This window comes from Asterias amurensis, chromosome 7 (assembly GCF_032118995.1).
Source record: "Asterias amurensis chromosome 7, ASM3211899v1".
Classification (NCBI taxonomy): domain Eukaryota; kingdom Metazoa; phylum Echinodermata; class Asteroidea; order Forcipulatida; family Asteriidae; genus Asterias; species Asterias amurensis.
In genome coordinates this window covers 16,729,529-16,748,474 of record NC_092654.1, presented here as the reverse complement: position 1 = coordinate 16,748,474, position 18,946 = coordinate 16,729,529, and the positions used below count along the sequence as shown (strand labels likewise).

General features: G+C 36.9%; 1 protein-coding gene across 24 annotated transcripts in view; it reads right to left on the bottom strand.

Moving 5' to 3' along the window:
• Nucleotides 1-18,946, bottom strand: part of LOC139940146 (titin-like) — a 235,669-nt gene that overhangs the window by 3,846 nt on the left and 212,877 nt on the right. For 17 of the 24 annotated variants that reach the window (XM_071936406.1, XM_071936426.1, XM_071936431.1 and 14 more), the window contains 13 exons: nt 16,399-16,682; nt 15,356-15,445; nt 14,243-14,282; nt 13,452-13,697; nt 11,854-12,174; nt 11,280-11,346; nt 10,521-10,843; nt 9,240-9,413; nt 8,429-8,725; nt 7,918-8,153; nt 6,915-7,077; nt 5,783-6,754; nt 4,666-5,301 (listed from right to left, as the gene is read on the bottom strand). In XM_071936406.1, the coding sequence (XP_071792507.1) occupies nt 4,666-5,301; nt 5,783-6,754; nt 6,915-7,077; nt 7,918-8,153; nt 8,429-8,725; nt 9,240-9,413; nt 10,521-10,843; nt 11,280-11,346; nt 11,854-12,174; nt 13,452-13,697; nt 14,243-14,282; nt 15,356-15,445; nt 16,399-16,682 (3,849 nt within the window). Of the gene's footprint in view, nt 1-1,370; nt 3,178-4,665; nt 5,302-5,782; nt 6,755-6,914; nt 7,078-7,917; nt 8,154-8,428; nt 8,726-9,239; nt 9,414-10,520; nt 10,844-11,279; nt 11,347-11,853; nt 12,175-13,451; nt 13,698-14,242; nt 14,283-15,355; nt 15,446-16,398; nt 16,683-18,946 lie in introns of those variants that run through there. The other 7 variants (XM_071936422.1, XM_071936407.1, XM_071936424.1 and 4 more) reach the window with 7 other exon arrangements.

Genomic DNA, 18,946 nt, shown 5'->3' with positions numbered 1-18,946 from the left:
TAAAAAACAATTTTGAATGATGTACTGATTGCAACTTGAAAAACATATAGCAAAATTGGTGCACATCACCAGAGATAGAATTATTTACATTTTCTTCTAAAGAAACGAACCTAATGCAATTTATAGATAAGTCTTCAAAACAAAAACAAGTATTTTCAAGCAACACCAATACATGCAAATGTTCAAAGTGTTTCTGACATTATTAAGCAATAACTTTTTGGGGGTTTCATATTAGGTTGTGTTGAAGATTATTTAATTCTCTCCAATTGTGTTAAACAAATTGGTTTAAGAATTATCCGACAATTGATAGAAAACACCATAAACTATTTTGCATGATGGTATTTACAAACATCTGGAACAATGGACTTGCGAAAACAAAATACCCGAAGAAAGCAAGGATTCTACCGAGTCACAAATTCCAATAACTTTGTCAGAAACACAAAACATTTCCTCATGCAAACCCTTCTTGTCAAGTGTTATGGTTATTGCACGCACTTAAGGTCAGAAAAAAAAAATGCAAGTATATATTGTAAATAAAATAAAATAAAACAAAAGTATTAAAATATGAGAATCGTGCACATGCTATACTAAAAGTGTGTCAACTACAAAAAGCATTCAGTCTAAAATGGTAATATGTGTTAATTGTGCTCATTATAATTAACATGAATCAATAACATGCCAATAAGATACTCACAAACAAGCTGACATCTTCCACATGACATTGTTCTTGGTCTTGCCATGCTTTTTTAAAAAATCATTTACAGTCCACATGCAACGATTTTACATGTACATACAACATCAAATGTTCATTGATAAATACAGTAAAACAAGAAGCCATTTTCCAGATTTTAATACTGTCTGGTACAATGACGTGCTTGATTACAATTGACCTCTTAAACTTTAATTCCTCAGACTATCGAGACAGTTGCTATGTCAAATGATTTGGGGCAAGCTTTTGTGTAGTTACGTACGAGACTGTGAACACCCATACACAATTCTGAATTAATGTGTATGGCACGATGGTACCAGGGTTTGCTCATCTGGAGGTTGCTATGCAAAGGCTTGCCTCCAACCATTTGACATAGCAAATGTCTCTAGTTTGAGCAATTCAAATGTAAGCGGTACATTGTGACTAAGCAAGTCATTGCACCAGACGTTATAAAATCTAACTCACAAATGGCTAATTCAAAATGCTAAGTGTGACATGTGACATTAAAACGGACTTCTTAGAAAAAAACTTCCATTTGTCCAAAATCTGAGTTTTTGATGTCACCAACATACAACCAAATTGTATCTTAACTTCATTAGTCTGGTTCACTGACATACAACACTTCAAGGTCCAAAGCCGAGTCAAGGTATCATGCAATTAATATATTTCTACATGTGTTTCATCAACACAAGGTGATGCTTTTATTGGAAATATTTCAATATTGGTAAAAAATAATGCATTTAAACTTATCAAAATGATATTATATGGAACATGCGATATCATACAATTTTAATACATAAAAAATACAATCAGAAGATATCAAAAAATTAAAAAAATTACGGTTTCAAATTTACATAGCAGAACATGCTAGATATATTCATATTGCTATATTTTCATATCAATAATAACCCGCATACCATCAAGTATATTTCTTGACAAATTGTTCACTACCCTAATCTGAAATAAATATCAATTAAGCTGCTCCAAAAACATCCCATTAAAGACAAAAGTTATCAAAAAAACAAAACTAAATCTAGTTATAATTGTACTGTGAGTAATATTTCGGTGGGTAATATGGAGGTAAATACGGAATAACTATTTTCAACTATACAAAGAAAACCTACAAAATTATGTACATAAAAATCTAAAATCTTTGAAACACACTTTGAGACAACACAATCTAGTTTGAATGCAGCTGGGCTGAGGATCTGTTTAAGACCTCTTCAAAATGTACCAGTCGTTTTCCGACTTTGGATCTTATTAGATAAAAATTATTCTCATGATAGTATGTGCATTTATAATGTTTGAAAAATAGGGGTGCAATTGGATGTTTTTCAGCACCTCCATCCAACAAGTAGGGGGAGCTGCAGCACCCCCCCCCCCTGTTCCAGAAAGCCTGGATTATAATCATGCAAAATGAGGTTGTCATAATTCAATTGATCAAAAACTTATTTGATATAAATTTGTTTCAGTTAGTCCGGTCAGACCTTTCCTGTTTTTTTCACTTTAACAATATCTACTAAAATTTGGCACTGAGCCATCTAAAAAGTTTTTTAAATAACCTGAAAAAAAGTATTAAGTGTCAGACTAATTCATGATTATAGTTTTATAATGTAACACTAAATCTAAAAAAGAAAAACAATGGAAAAAAAAACCGAATCAAATAAGGGTTTACTAATACATAGGTTAAAAAAAAAAAAAAGTAAAAGTGAAATGAACCATGTGTGTTTGAATTACTTGTAGTTGCACTGTATTATGATTCTTATACAGACAATATCTGGATGATTGAATATCTGAATATCGTATTTACAAATTGTACTCTAAGAAATTGAATCTTGAGTTAGGAATTAGGAATATTTAATTTTTAATTTTTTTTAACTTTACGTAGTTACATGTTTACAAGGCACTCTGATTTGAGGTTTTTTCATCCCACAGGAATACAAACCCATACGGGCCCCAGGTGGGATTCAAATTCTGCATTTTACGGCAGTTGTACAAATTGTTGAACAAATTAAGTGTGACATTTGATCAGTTGTAAACATTATTTTTGTGTGAATTGCTTAGCTGTATAAAACCGAGAACCCTTTCATTATAAAACGATTTGAATGAGTGTTTAGTTGAGAGCAGAAAACAATTGTTTGTTTAATGATGTCTAATTGCATCAACAAAGACTCCTATTTTATGAAATCCCTATTATATAGAACATTTTAGTACTGTTTTTGTCCCCATGGTTAAGACGAAGTTTATTACTTCTTACCTAAAAACTGAACTACTGAACACTAAAAAGAAAAAAAGAAAGGAGAAACTACATGTATTAACATATCTCTATTCTGAAACACTTTTACGTGGGACCACACCATGCAACTGACATGCGTGATGAGGAGGGGTATTAAGGTTGACACAGCGTCACAAGAACACCAACATGTAACTGTTATCAGGGTCAATTCTTTCAATATACACGACATCACCTGGAGATGAAGGAAGGAACGAGGGGGATGAAGGAAAGGAAACAGGCAAAGAGAATAGGGAGTAAAGAGGAATGAAGAAAAGAACATCAATATTGAGTCTCGGGACATTGGATGCTGCACTCACAAAAAAAATCAATCAAAACATCTTGCTGTGATTATGAGTCACTTGATTCAAACCAATGCATGTTACAGAAAAAAAAATCAATGCTTATTTGTAGACTCTGCTTTTATGAAATCAAAATTTAAAAACAAGTATAAAATTGCAAAAACTAGTACAAAATTATTCCGGCAAATTGTTGTAATGGTAGCTTGTTAGCAAAATGCTGTTTTCTCTGATGTTTTTTAATAAAGCATAATTGTTGAAAGGAAACAGTGGTGCTTTTTTTCTGAAGATCTAAAAGCAGCAATGACAAGCGGCAATCAGAGTTAGAGTAGAGGTGCAGCATGTGTTTTTTATTGATTTATTAGAGATGATATTTCTTGCGTGTTTGAAATGATACGGATGGACTGATAAAATGAGAAACAGAAAAAACCCTGTAAAGTAACAAAACATGGGTAAACAACACAAATAACCAATTCACATATGATATATATATATTAATTTCATTTATCTAAACAAGTGCATTCACCATAATGCTGTGGAAACAAAACAATAAAATACAATTACTGTTGCAAATAAATAAATAATGTATTGTACACATCTGATACTAGTAAAATACTGAGTGTAACTTGGTCAGAAAATACTGGAACCCTGATTTTGTTTACAAGAAAAATGGAATAAAAAAAATCAGGCCTGGAATTACAATAGGTCCACAGCCTTTGTTGCCCCTGGTCTTGGCCTTGGTGACCCCCTTCAAAAGTTTCCCATAGACTTTCAATGAAAATGCGCTTTCTAAAATGAAAATGCCCTTGCCCTCTCCAAGATGACATTCCAGGCCTGTAAAATGCGTTAGAAAAAACAACTTCAAGTGAAAAAACAATAAGTTTACACACATGTTGGTGAGACAGAGGTTGTTACTGTGCATAAAACCTTCTTAATGTTATGACAATACTTTAACATAAATATTTTTGAAGGAAACAAAAAATTAACCAATGTTAATTAATACAGCTGAAATTTACCATTCCCAAAACCAACAGGTTAACCCAAGTCATGCTTTCAATTTGAAACATGCAAATATATCCATGAACAAACTCTTTCACAACTTTTTGTTATACTTACACGTAAATGTAAACATCCCTCAATGACATTTATCTCTGTGTTAATTTTATAGTACACACAATCATTTTGTTATGACAGACGACAGAAAGTAGCTTAAAATAACAGCAAATTAGATTAAGAAACCTAACACCATCACACCAAAACCACAAAGAAAAGAACAGAAACAAAAATGCATGCTGTTAGCTTTAATTAGTCCTCATCACCAGAGAAGGCAACAGAAAAACACAGTGCGTTAAGTTGGTTCCTAAGGATGACCATTGCGGATTTACCTTCAACGATGAGTTCTCCTTTTGTGGATGCCTCTCCAGCTACATTGGTCGCCTTGCAGGAATATGTGGCAACATCCTCCATGCTTACTGTCCTGATGAGAAGGGTGCACATGCCAGACTCATCGTAATCCATTGAGACCTTAGGGCCTAGCTTAATCTCAACGCTGTTTCTGTACCATGTTACGTCGGGCTCTGGAGTCCCAAAGACCTTACAGACAAAGTTTACGCTGTCGCCTTCAATGCATGTTGTCTTCTGAAGAGTAGTTATGAACAGGGGTGGATGTTCGTCCGGCTCCTTCTTGTGAGCTGGTTGTAAGAAGAGGTCCGCCTTGGAGATTGCCTGGCCAGCCTTATTAGTGGCCTTGCAGGTGTATTCAGCATCATCATCGCTGAGGACCTCCTTGATGATGAGGGAACCGAACCCGTCCTCTTCGGTGAACTCGATCGCGAAATGCTCGTTGGGTAGAATCTCCTTTCGATCGCGATACCAGCTTAGAGTGGGCATTGGGATCCCACTCACCTGGACATCAAACTGGGCAGGATGCCCAGTGATAATCTCCATGTCCACCATATCCTCGACAAATTTAGGGGCCTCAGTAACTTCCTCCTCAACTGGGGATTTTTCTGTAGGTTTTTCTGACGAAGGGCAAAGTAGTGGGTTAATGTTAGTAATGAGTCAGTTTTTTGTGCATTACCAGTAGTGCTTTTAAACCTCTGCCATTTTGTTAGTGCCGTGGATTTATATATATACATATATAAAAGCTTGCCTACCACCAATTTGAAGATTACTTTGGGGGTGGAGGAAGCAGAGATAAGATCCCTTATACCATTTCAAGTTAAAGTAACCTTCACTTCATCCAGAGACAGGACAGAGGCAATTTTTATAAAACTTTAGCACTGTCCTGACTAAGATAAAAACGCAAGATGTTAAACCAGCTGGTTAACAAGTGGTTATACCCAAATTATAGATTGTCTGAATATAATGAAAGCAAGTTATTTGTGAAGTTATTGAAGCAGTGAATTTGTTACATAGGCAGATACACTTGAGCAAGATGAAAGTTTATTTAATTGATGGGAATATATACTTTTAATATAAAAACAGAAACAAAATACATACTTTCTTGTGCAACAACCATCTCAGCCTCTGTTGTATCGCTCCCGACTGTGTTGATTGCCTTTACTGTGTAATCCCCTTCATCTTCAGCGAGGACATCTCGAATCGTCAGAGTGCAAACTCCGTTTGGCTGCTGCTCCATCCTGTATCGCTCATCATCTGGCCTGATCTCTGCCTCGTCCAGGAACCAGGAGACAGTTGGCATCGGGTTTCCAATCACCTGGCAGGTGAGCATGGACTCTGAGTGAGCGACAATCTCTTGTGGCTTAAGAGGCTTGATGAAGGTTGGCTTCTCTACAGGCTTATCAGGAGCAGCTTCTGTAGGTTGTTCTTCTTCAGGAGCAACTGTTACAGCAAGAACTACTTCATCTGTAACGGGTGCAGTCTTGTCTTCAGGTACAGGTATCTTGAACTGCATCTCCTTGAACTCCTTAGGGGCTACCTCAGTTGGGACCTCTTTCTCTGGTTTCTCAGATGGTGTCTCTAGGGTCACCTTAGCTTCTTTGTCCTCTCCAGGTCTTGGTATCCTAAATCCAGCAGCCACATCTTGGGACTCTCGTTGAGGTTTCAGTTCAAATGCTGCTTCCTCTTCGGTCATTGATGGTTTCTTTTCCGGCTTCTTCTTCTTGAGTGGGATCATCACTTCAACTCCGTCTATGATCTCCATCGACATCTCCTCAGATACTTCCTCCTCTGGTTTCTCCTTGGAGATGTCCTCCGTTGAAACCCTGATCTCAATCTCTGACTCAGTTGAGAACTCCTCAAACTCTGGCATGACCTCTTGCAGGCTTAACCCTACACTGTGGAGGGGAGACCGCATCATGACTGCACTAAAACTCTGGTCGTCAAGATCAAACTCCTCCTCAGATATAGAGGGAGCTTCACTCGTGCTGATCTGCTCTGTGTCTCGGCTTGGTTGGTCTAGATGATCTGGCTGAACAACAACCTTTGGTGTGTCTTTCTTGACGCTAAATTCTAAAAAGAAGAACAAAAAAACGGTAGGTTATGGAAACAATCATCATAGACAGGGCATCACTCATTGTAAATTGGATGTGATAATACATGCAAATCAAAAATGTGTAAATGCCTTCAAAAATAAAGAAAACTTTTTCAAATTTTTTGTTTAGCTTCTTACCGTCCTCAACAATGATGTCTGCACGACATGTTGCCATGCCAAACTTGTTCTGAGCCTTGCACAGATACTCGGCATCATCTTCTGGTTTTGCCTCAGCGATTACAAAGGAAGCGTTGCCTTCATTATCAGCGATCATGTTGTGATGCCTGCTGGGCTCTATCACCTTCATGAAAAAGGACAAAAAAGATAAGTGATGAATGCTTCATCTAAAGAGAAGCTAGCTGGGCCCAATTCCATTAAGCCTGTAAGTACATAAACCTGCTGAGCAAAGAAAGTCTTGCTTAGCAATAATAGGTTACCGGCCATTGAACATTGCTGTGACTGGTACCCCCCTCATTTCTTGCCTAGCAAAGGAATTTGTTAAGCATAATTATCAGCTAAACAGCTTTACGAAATTAGGCCCCGTCAGTTCAACCTGCTTTTGACCCAGGACCAATTACATTTATAAATTAAAGCTACGTACCGTACAACAACAACTACTTTTACAAAAAAACTTGCAGGGAACGAGAAATATACATGCTATTTAAGCTAGTACACATTTTCTGCTGAACAAAATTTTCTGTTAAAAAAATTTTCTGTTTTAAATTTTGTTCACCGAATTTGAGACCATAAACAGATGGATAAAGTTAGCACATGGTTCTGCCTAATTTGAACTGTGTCAGCACTTCTCAGCAGTACCAAACACACCACAGTCAAATAGAAATGTTCCTACAGAAGTAAAGTTGCCTTTGGAGTTAGGATTGTGCAAGTTCACGCCAGTATTCGCTAGGCATGATGATATTTGTTCCTTGAAAAAAAGTAGGAATTTTTTATCAAATACAAGGGCAGACCTAGCCAGGTGTGTACACATGGTGAAAGCTTATGAAGACTTTTCAGTCTAATTAATCAGAATTTTTTCTGATTTTGCAAAGGGCAAACAAAATTGGTAATTAGACAAAAGTAGGAAGAACATAATGCCTTATATCTAACACTAAGTTAAAAAAAGAAGAAGAAACTAACTTACCTTGCCATCTCGGTACCACGTGACTTCTGGTAATGGTGATCCTGAGACCAGGACAGTAAGTACGGCCCGTTGACCAGGCTGAGCCTCAACATCTTCAGGCTGCTTCAGGAACTTAGGGGGTTGACCTTCCACCTCTGCTGGCAACTCTTCTTCGACATGCTCTTCAACCTGTTTGACGACCTCAGTGACCTCGGTGATGGTCTCCTCTGTTGTCACGACAGTAGTAGTTTCTGTTTCTGTTTGTTAAAAAGAAAAATCAAATAATTGTTATCATTCTGTAGTAATAAAACAACTTTGTGCCATTTTCACCTCAATTCCAAGAGTGCTTGTAACAGGCATGACAATTTGTTCTTGGAAGAACACAGGAATATTCAAGTACAAGGTTAAGACTATAATACACAATTCAGGCTATTCAATCACAGTTTTTAAGATTTTTCCAAGGCTCCCAAAAATCGGAAAACAGATGGGATGGAAGGCAGGTAAACCCCTCCCCAAAAACTTTTCAACATACCTGTCTGTACAATGAGTTCCGCTCCACTAATAGTCCGCCCGGCAATGTTCTCAGCCAAACAGGTAAAGGTTCCCGAGTCGCCGACAACCGTCTCCTTCATTGTGACCCAGTATTTGTCGGTTTTGTCATGACCTATCTCAGACACGTCGGTCTTATTCAGCATGACGTTGTCTCGGAACCAATTGACCTCTGGTTTTGGATTGCCGCTGATGCGACACTCAAACTTAGCTTCGTCCCCTTCTTTAATCGTTATGGAGACGAGAGGCTCCTCAAATCGAGGAGGCTCTGGCTCTTCACCTGATGAGAAAAAATGCAAAGTTTGTTCAGAAAAAAAAGTCCCCTAAATGGACAAACTATTGTTATAGGGTATGTATGAGTTATTGTTATTAATCATGCATGACAACTACAACAAAATGGTTTAGTTGTGAATGAATAAATATTAAGTAACTATTCACATGTTATAAAAACAACTTCACATTTTTTTTTAAATATATACATTTTATTTTACAGATGCACATTTACATGCAACAGAAATCAAAATACTTTCATTTTGTCTAAAGCCTGATCAAGGCTGTTTTCGCAGCAAATGTTTCGCAGGAGTTAATCGTAGTTCAGCTGTTGCGAATTTGTGAGGTAATAATTTCGAAGTGCATTCGCCATTCCCAGGAAGTATGAATCAGGCATAACATTGACTGTTACTTTTTTAGGGGCCATAGAAACAATGAAATAAGAAATACACCAATTGATTCTGTTTATAAAAGATTTTTCAACAAAATAAAGAAACGTTTTACATCGCAAAAAAAAAAATCACCTGTGATCACTGAGCTTTGGACATCACAAGTTTCAGACATAACCCATTCTTGGTTGGAGCTATCAAGTATGTTAGAAGAATCATGCAAAGACGAAGAGCAGAGGGCTATCTCAGACGATGTTGAACATTCCTGGACATGCATGGCTGGTAACGGACTTGGCTTGGTTAAGAGTCCTAAACATGCAGTAGATGAAGCAGTAATGGAGATGGTATGGTAGAGGTGTATGCTAACATGGTTAGAGGGTTAGTTTGTGAGAAGTGGCATATGATATGTGGTGAATTTTATGAAACTACTACTTCTCATCGACTTGATCAGGTGATATCACTTACATGGTTTTTGTATGATTAAGGTTCTACATCACTGTGCAAAATGTTGTTAGACCTATTATGCTACAATACATTATGCTACAATACATTATATTATGTACATTATATTGTTAACTACATATGCCAAAAACGTATTGAAATGTATTGGTTGATTGCACAACATGCACATGGAACATGCAACATGCACATGGAAAAAATTACTGTTGCTGTCTATGAACGGAAAGTAATAACATACATGAGTAAACAAAAGCACAGTTGTTTACAAAAAGGCACACAAAGAATGGGGAAGACTGTTCGGTCAAAATCATAGTAGTACGTGAGAGGTGGAGTGAAACAGCATGATTAAACAACAGATTGATAGATTTGTAACGGAGTTGGAAACTTTGAGCTGGCTTATTTCTGTACATTTTGGGGGATTTTTCAGCATAGAATTACATTAACAATGATGTAACAAAGTATAAAAATATTATACAACTACAAGGATAGATAATGATGTACATGTTCATGTTTCACAATCTAGCTACAAAATGTATTGAATGGACAGCTTCCGGAATGCAGTTTCTATGAATACAAAGAGCGAATGACAAACATGCTCTGTACATAATTTCTGAATGCTGTCATTCATGCTGTAATCAGTAGGCATTGCAGTAAAAGTTAAGTTCATACCATAGCAAGTGCAGATCTAGATCCAGTGTGCAAAATTCAAGTTAATATTTGAAACATCAAGTAGAAAACAAAAACAAATTCATCTTCAAACATTTTCAAAGAGTAAAGCTGTTTTTTTTCATAATATGAAAATCAACTATAGGTTACTAACAAATATGAGTAAAGAGTACAATAATCTCTTCATATTCAATCAATTTGAATAAGAAGCTAATCCAATTAAACCCCACATCAAACCACAGACAAATTTGAGTAAAATGCTCATAAACTCTATGGCTGGTGACAACTTACGATTGACTTCCAGGACCACAGTTGCAGATGCGACTCCCTCTTTGTTTCTGGCTTCAATGCGGTAGACCCCATCATCTTCTGGATTGATGTCACTCAACTCCAGCGTGAGAATGTACAGATGAACGTCGGCGTACATGCTCATCCTTCTCCTAGATGTCTCCTCGATAGGCTGGTCGTTGTGGAACCAGCAGATGGTCGGGCGGGGTGCGGCGATGAGACGGAACTCAAAGATCACCTTGTTGTTACCCTCGTCGACACGTCTGGCTTTGGCCTTGGACATGAAGGCAGGCTTGATGCCCTCTGGTTCATCGACAGTGGATTCCCTGAAGTAGCAGAAGAGGAAGAGTTTGATAGATGTTAAACATTAAAAATGTTGGTTTTAACCTTAAACACCAATGTGTGTTAGTACTGTATACTCAGTACTTTTCCGAGTACTTTGTCGGAAAAAAAAAAACACATGCGTAACTTCGGGTGGGATTTGAACCCATGACCTTTACAACTATAGAGCAGTGTCTTACCTACAAGACTGGAAGAATGAAAAGAGGGCTTTATGATAGAGATAAAAGTGATCAGAGGATAAATTATTATTATTATTATTATTAGATTGGATTTGCTTGTCTATAACATGTGATGCACATGGTTTTTCTTTGTCAGCCCTTAGCATGTCATGCTGGGAGTCGATAAATGCTAAAGAACTTACAAGAAAACAAGTAAATTTAAAGAAACATCAAAGATCCAAACAGTCCAAACAACACATACCTTGAAAGACTCTTCCTTGATACTGGTGTGTGGCTTCCTTCAAAGCTCTCAGCATCGGACAAGTTGACTATTGATTGAAGAAAAACAAAAGTATGTCGGTAAGGAAAATCAAAATATTTTCTTGCCATTCGACAAATCTTATTTAACAAGATACAGAAAATTGTTAATAAAATATTAAAAAAAAGAAAAAAAAGAATGTTGTCAAAAAAATTCAATACCAATTCTTTCCATTGGACAATTCATCCTTTAGCAAGATACAGAAAATTGTTTATAAACCAATTGACTGTTGAGTGAAGAAAACCAAATTATGTTGTCAAAGAAAATTAATCCAATTTCTTTTCCAAATCAAAACACATCTCAAAACATATCTATTTCGGCGGAAACCACAAACTTTTTGTTGTATTGTGTATTAGCAGAGTTCTTGTTTTTTTGCATCAGGAAGGTCATCATTGACAGACATGGTGCACTAGAAATATTCAACATTATTACTATTATTATTATTATTTGACACTCATCTTTAGCAAAATACAGAATTTGTTTTTTGATAAACCAGACAAAAAAGGGTTTAGGGTACCTTCAACAAGTAGTTCTGCACTGGTTGAAGCCATCCCGGCAATGTTCTTAGCAACGCAAGTATACTTCCCGGAATCTTCAGGGAAGACTTCCCGGATCATCAATGTTGCTATGCTGCCGTCGTACTCCATCTCAAAGTCCTCCGAGAGAGGAATCTGGGTGCTCTGTCGATACCAGGCGATGGTCGGCATGGGGTTACCCTCTACTTGGCATCTCAGGGTCACTGGTTGACCGTCTTTGCACTTGCTTGTGTCTAGAGGCTCGATGAAGACAGGTGCCTCGGCTTCACCATCCAGCATTTCCTCTGTGCCAGAAAAAGTGGCTAAGGTGTTGAAAGAGCGGCAGCGCAAAGCAAGATTTGGGCGATTTGGGGCGTTTTTTTGTGAGGAGAGAAAAAATAACCAAGTCATGAAATGGAGGGGAGTGGCAGTGTTTTCAGGTTTTAGTATGTTGAAATGCATTTTGCATGTAGCATGAAGAGAGAGTTTGTAGAAGGCCACAACCAACCGTTTACCACAGTGCGATCGCACAACACAATTCGTAATAAGTGATATTCAAAAATTGAAAGGAGGAAAAAATAAGCAGATTTTTTAGGAGGACATAACAACATAAGAGCAGATGAGATGATTTGTTCAGAAAACAAAAAGAGAATATATCGGTTCCACGTAAAAAAAAAACCACATGAAATCAAACAAGAAAATAGAGCAAAACACCAATTTATGAGACAGAAAAAACACAAAATGGATAGAAAACATGAAATGGTGCAATCAGCGAAATGCCCAAAGCAAGAAAGGAAAACCAGACGAAGGACAAATAGGAAGAAACAAACATAAATATATTTAATTTCAAGACACAAATCTAAACAAAAAAAGAGAAATAAATTTAATATACAACAGACTTGTACCCGTTTTTAAGTGCTTGAGAAAAGATATAAAGTGATCAAACAAGTATCACAACTTCTCCTATTACTCTGATTAACTTGTCCTCTATCCGTCTTTAAATAGTGTGTACACTTTCGCAAACATTCCTTGGTGCATTTCCATTCCCCACCCAAATCGATCTCACCACTTTTGCTTGAAATTGTTGGGTTCAGTTTTGGACAGCCAAAAACAATTACAAAGACTAAATAAGCATTACTTAAAAGTATTTGGATCCGTACATGTAGGACTCAGTTTTAAGGCACTGGACACTATTGGTAATTACTCAAAATAATTGTTAGTATAACAAATCCGTTTGGTAACGAGCAGAGGAGAGCTGTTGATAGTATAAAACATTGTGAGATAAGGCTCGCTCTAAAGTAATTTTAGTAATTTCTCACTCGAATATTTCAGGCCTGAAGCCTTGTTAGGCATCTGAAAGCACACAAATTATTGTGCAACAATAGTGTTTTTTTTCTTTCATTATTCTCTTGCAACTTCAATGACCAATTGAGTCCAAATTTTCACAGACTTTTTTTAATTTTATGAATATGTTGGGATACACCAAGTGAGAAGACTGGTCGATGACAATTACCAAAGGTGTCCAGTGCCTTTACGATAATAAAGGATTTGGCGTTACAGCTGAACAAAAGCAGACAAATTCACACAAGACTGCACAAACCTGTAGTGGGCAACATGCTGATATTCTCCTGTAACTGTTCCTCAAGGCGTTCATCATACTGTTCCTCGGTCGCCAGGTAAGCTCTCGGTACCCAGCCCTCCTCTTGTGTCATCTCACTCCGAGCCAGGCACCAATCCCCAGTACCCTCATCAAGAACGGTCAGTTTGTCTCCCTCACGGAGGGACATAACCTCTTCCGACTCAGCAAGGTAGTTGCCCATAGCGACGAAAATGTTCTCTGTGGTTTCTGAAATTTTTGCGAAATTTGCTGTTGTACTATTAAAGTCCGTAATTGAGTTGGGCTTGCAATCTCAAGCCAATGGTAGATGAAAATCAAGCAAAACCTGGTAAGTCTGCAATTTGAATGTTACTCTCACCGGAAATATTGTAATCTACTTGAAAAACATAAAGCAACGAGCTAGGCAATATTTAACTAATAACAAGCAGTTCTGATAAACTCTTTATAACACCAAGGGTGTCCTGAAGCACGCAGAGTTATGTTTGGAATGGACCTACATGTAGTACACGTAAACATGTAGCACCTTTGAATGGTATCAACTTTATTTTAAATATATGCTCTCTGGACTTGAGAAAAATATGTTTATTTAAAACAACACGAGTATAAGAATAAGGCAAAGCCTGAATAAGTGGCTACGGCTAAGGCTATGAAGGTTGCTAGGGGTATTGCTAAGGAGATGTCAACGCATGATGATGCAGTCAGTAATCAAGACATAGACGTAGCTCTGTAGCCACCAATTCAGACACAGCCTAGCTTCTTTGCTTTTCTCTTACCAGTTGGTCTTGTTACTTCCACTTCAATTGTTTCAGTAGTCTGCAACACAAACAGGAATATTTTTTGAAATATACAAACGCATTTTGTGGAAAGAAAAAAAACCCTGCTATTATAAAGAATCATTTATAAACATAAACATTCGCAGAACATTTATTTAGAATTTTTCCTATTAAGAAAAACCCCCAAACATTATTGGTTTAAAGATATACACTTTTGGATTTGTGCTTATCAATTAGTTTGGGAGATAAAAAGTCACTGTAAATAAAACCGATTGCTAGGATAAAATATCAGGTGTGCAAAAATAGCAAAGTAGATTTAAGTAAAACAAATAAGATTCTGCTACAAATTTGACGATCAGAATTGAAGAGAATTCAAAATGATTCAAATATCCATTTGGTGAGCTCAGTTCGAATGTTGTCTTATACAAATCCGTGCTAAGTTTCTAGTTGTAAATTCTATGTCAATTCTTCCGAATAATGGATTGGTTGCCAAGCTTTTGCACAATTACATGTAAAATTTACATTGAACTACTTGGCGCAAGGAAACTAGTCTTTGCTGATCTGGAGGTTTATAAGAAAAATTATTAATCAAGGGCCAAATCAAGACTGGATTTATTAAAGGATTTGTGTACTTTTTCAAAATGTCCATAGATTTACATTAAACGTACAGGGTTTGAAGATAATGATAGTGGAAAGCTTCCCTTCAAATATTACTTACTGAGGTGCTGTAGTTTTTGAGAAATGAGTAAAACAATGTCATGAAAATACGTTTGTACATGTAAATGCTTAAAATAATTTTCGCTTCATGAGACGAAAATTATTTTCATGACATTGTTTTACTCATTTCCCAAAAACTACAGCACCTCAGCATGTAATATTTTCAGGGAAGCTTTCTACTATCATTATCTTCAAACTGTGTAAGTTAAGTGTAAATCTGTGGACATTGTGTTTTTTGTCCTACAAAAGTTACATACACCTTTTAAGAAGTATTTAAATTGAGCATTTACTAGCGCTAAACAGAGGCTTTGTACCACAGACCCCTCATGGAGTACTGTACAGTATATCTCATGTTATAATTGATACCATGACTACATTATAGCGATGAATATTCACCTTCTTTGTGACGACAACTGTTTCAGTAGTTTCAGTCACTTCAACCACTTCAGGTTTCTCTTCCTCTGGAACGGGAACAGCTTCTTCAGTCTGCAGAAAAAAAATCATAATAATTGAAGATAAAAAGCATTTCGTTGTTTCTATGGAGTAGATTCATTCCTACCTACACATACACTTGTAAAATGTTTTTGTTTTTTAACTCAACGTATAAACCATATGGAAATGTTTTTAAGAAAACTCCAGATAATGATTTGCTGCGGATTCTGTCCAAGTTTATACATACACTAATTAACAAATAAACAATGTAAAAACAAAGTTTGATAATACCGTCATAATGATTTTGGGTTGAAAAAAAAAGGAAATAACTAACTAGAGCAGAATTTGAACCAGCGACCGCTGGATTAGTTACCGGCGCCGTGCCAACTGAGCTATCTAGCCCTTGGTTGGCAGTCTCCCTAATATAATGTTCTTAAAAGGGCAGATTTGCAGAGGGAATTTTTTTCAGAAGCGCTTCTGTCAAGTTTGCTAACAGTAAGTGATGTAATTAAAACATTTATTTTCTATTTATTAAAAAGAGTGGGCAATGATGTTTGTGCTTCTCAAAAAAACAGATGTTTCTTCAAACCTCCTGTGAAGTACTCCCCAGTACCCTTGTAAGAATCAGTCCCGCCTTGTTGTCAGTAATAAAACGTTACAAGTGTACCAATATAGTAATAATAACAAATAATAATAACAAATTCTTATATAGCGCATTTCACAATAAACCGTATCAATGCGCTTTACATTAGTCCCCTGGTCATTGGGCCAATAAACATCCCTTTAATCTTTCTCAGCTCCCATTAAGGAGTATACAGCCCCGAGCTGCCGTGGCGCTCCGAAAGCTTTTTCATTCACAATATCAACCTCTACCCTCGCAGGTACCCATTTATACCCTGGGTGAAGAGAAGCAATTATAGTAAAGTATCTTGCTCAAGGACACAAGTGTCCCGACCGGGATTCGAACCCACACTCCGGTGACTTAGCACCAGTACTAGTACACCTACCACTTCTGGGGCTTCTTCAACCACGGGCACAACTGTAACTGTCTCAGGTTTCTCTGGAACCTCCACATCCTCCTTGGGTAGCTCCTCAATCTTAGGAGCCTCTTTCACCTCCTCGGAGACGGTGGGTTGGACTGGCTTCTCTTCCACTGGGGTTTCCTCCTGCGGCATGATTTCAAACTCTACAGGAAGAACCTCCTCATCTTGGATGAACTCTGTGGTCATGGTGACTGTCTTGCGAGTGGTTAACACCTCAACTTCGGTGTCGACTTCAGTGGAGTCTTCCTCTGCAATGAAAAACAAAAATTCAAAACTTTAATTTACAATAATTACCGAGTAAGTAGGATTTAAAGCTTTGCATGGTGGAAATAGGATATAGTAAAGGTTTGCAGTAACATCATGTAATGATATCTTCTACGGACTAAATGAGTTGGGGTGGTTTTGAATGGGAGTTAGACATGGGAGTTAAAACCAACAGTTCTCTTCAGAACCACCCCAATTCATTTAGAGATTATCATTACATGGTGTTACCGCAAACCTTTACCATACAAATACTATATATTAAATAGTATTTTTTCTTGTTTGAGAGCAATATACATGCAGTATTGGGCACTTGGTCTTAGTGATACTATCTGACCTGAAACAATTTTTTAGAAAAACAGTAATTTGAAACAGCAAAATTAACGCTGATAACACAGCATAAAAATAGCTACATCATGCAAGGTTAATTAAATGTGGACATGTTGAAGATTTAAAATTTCATTTGAGACAATTTTGTAGAAAGCAATGTTCAATACTGACACAAAATACAAATCCAACTTGACAACACTCATTCACATCAACTGACCACCTGACCTCGACATGTTTCTTTTCTAAGCAAAACTTGAGTTGGACACCAGCCCAACAATGCAAACTTAATTTAATTAGGGCCGGTAACTTGATTTTGCTAAAAATACTATCCTGTGTTTAGCAAGTTTTTGTGCTAAACTTTTGAAATTGTTTTTCACATTTTTATGATGAACTACGCTTTAGAAGAAAATCGCTTAAAAGAGCAACAACCATTTGTAATATATTCTGTTCAAAAAGATGCCTCATCTTTGCTGTCTTATTTTCTGGCGTGAGATGCCAAGATCCATGTGAAGGTAATCCCCTTAAAATGGTCACCAAAATCTAGGATTATACACAAGACAAAAACTGGACAATAAGAGACTTTTAAACACTAGGTGGCAGCAGACTTACCAGGTAAATGTTCATTGTTTACGTAGTTCTGAGCATGGGCATTGCCAAGAACAATGGATTTTACCTGGTAAGTCTGCTGCCACCAAGCGTCCGAAAGTCCCCTATTGCTAAGTTTGGGACCGAAATCTGCTTATCCAACTTTTGGGGAAAGTGTTCCTTAAGCCTTACCAATCTCCTTTGTTATATCTGAAGTACATTTTGTTAACCAAACATTTGAAATAATTTAAACACAAATTCTTTGTGGCACATTGTACTATGATTTCACCCAGCTGGATTGGTTGTTATCAGCAAATGGAGACAGAAACTTGAGTTATTCAGGTATTTCAATACAATACAAAGCTACAGGGAAAACTTCAGCAGGGTCATGCGAATTGAAAACAAGGGAAAAACATCAGTGTTAACAAATTTAAATAAAACAGGATTACTGTTAAAACAATTACAATGTGAAAACATATTAACGAAAATGTACATGTACACAGCAACCATTGTGACAGTCCTTTTAATTAGTCCACATGATTTGCAACCTTAATTTAATTTATCAACAAAAGGATTCCTGAAAAACTACACTCTTTTATTGATATGCAAACATCATTCTATATTGGAGGAGTTGAAACTACAGTGTAGGACCGAGGGTATGAGAGTAGCTTCAATTTCAGTTCTTATACTGTACTTTATTGAATTCTATTATTTGTTACAAATCCATCTGGAATAATTTCGAGCTGAACCTAGTACAGTACTATTTATGTTGAGGAACTTAAACAGACATCTTACTGAAGTTTTGATATGTCAAATTCTGAGTCTTTGATTCACATGTGACTAGGGATAAAACAGCTGGGGAAAACATTCCTTTAAAAGGGCATTACAAGAAGCACTTCCAAAGCTTACTATTTATTCCGCAGAATCTGTTTCAAATGTTCCTCTTTGTTCAAGCGCCTTGAGTAACTTATTGGTAAGAACGTATGCTATACAAGACTTTGGCATTATTAATATAATTGTTTTAAAGGTTGTATGTATCAAGCCTAATCCATACTTCAGTTGAAGTGGGAGAATGTAGCAATTTTTATCCCATGCATGACAAATGGAGGGCACAGGGCAAAGTTCACTTCATAGGGCGTAACCACACATTCGTTTTCTGGGGGGGGGGGAACCGACCTATAATGCAACAAAGCATTCATTTGTGGACTTTCTTCAATCTTATTTGGTTCAAGAGGGGGCTGGGGACAAGGGTTCTGAGAGGAGACTCTTACCCCCGGCACACCTCTGCTTACGCTACTGCACTCTGAATTTGCTTTGCAAGTGAAGTAGGACCCCG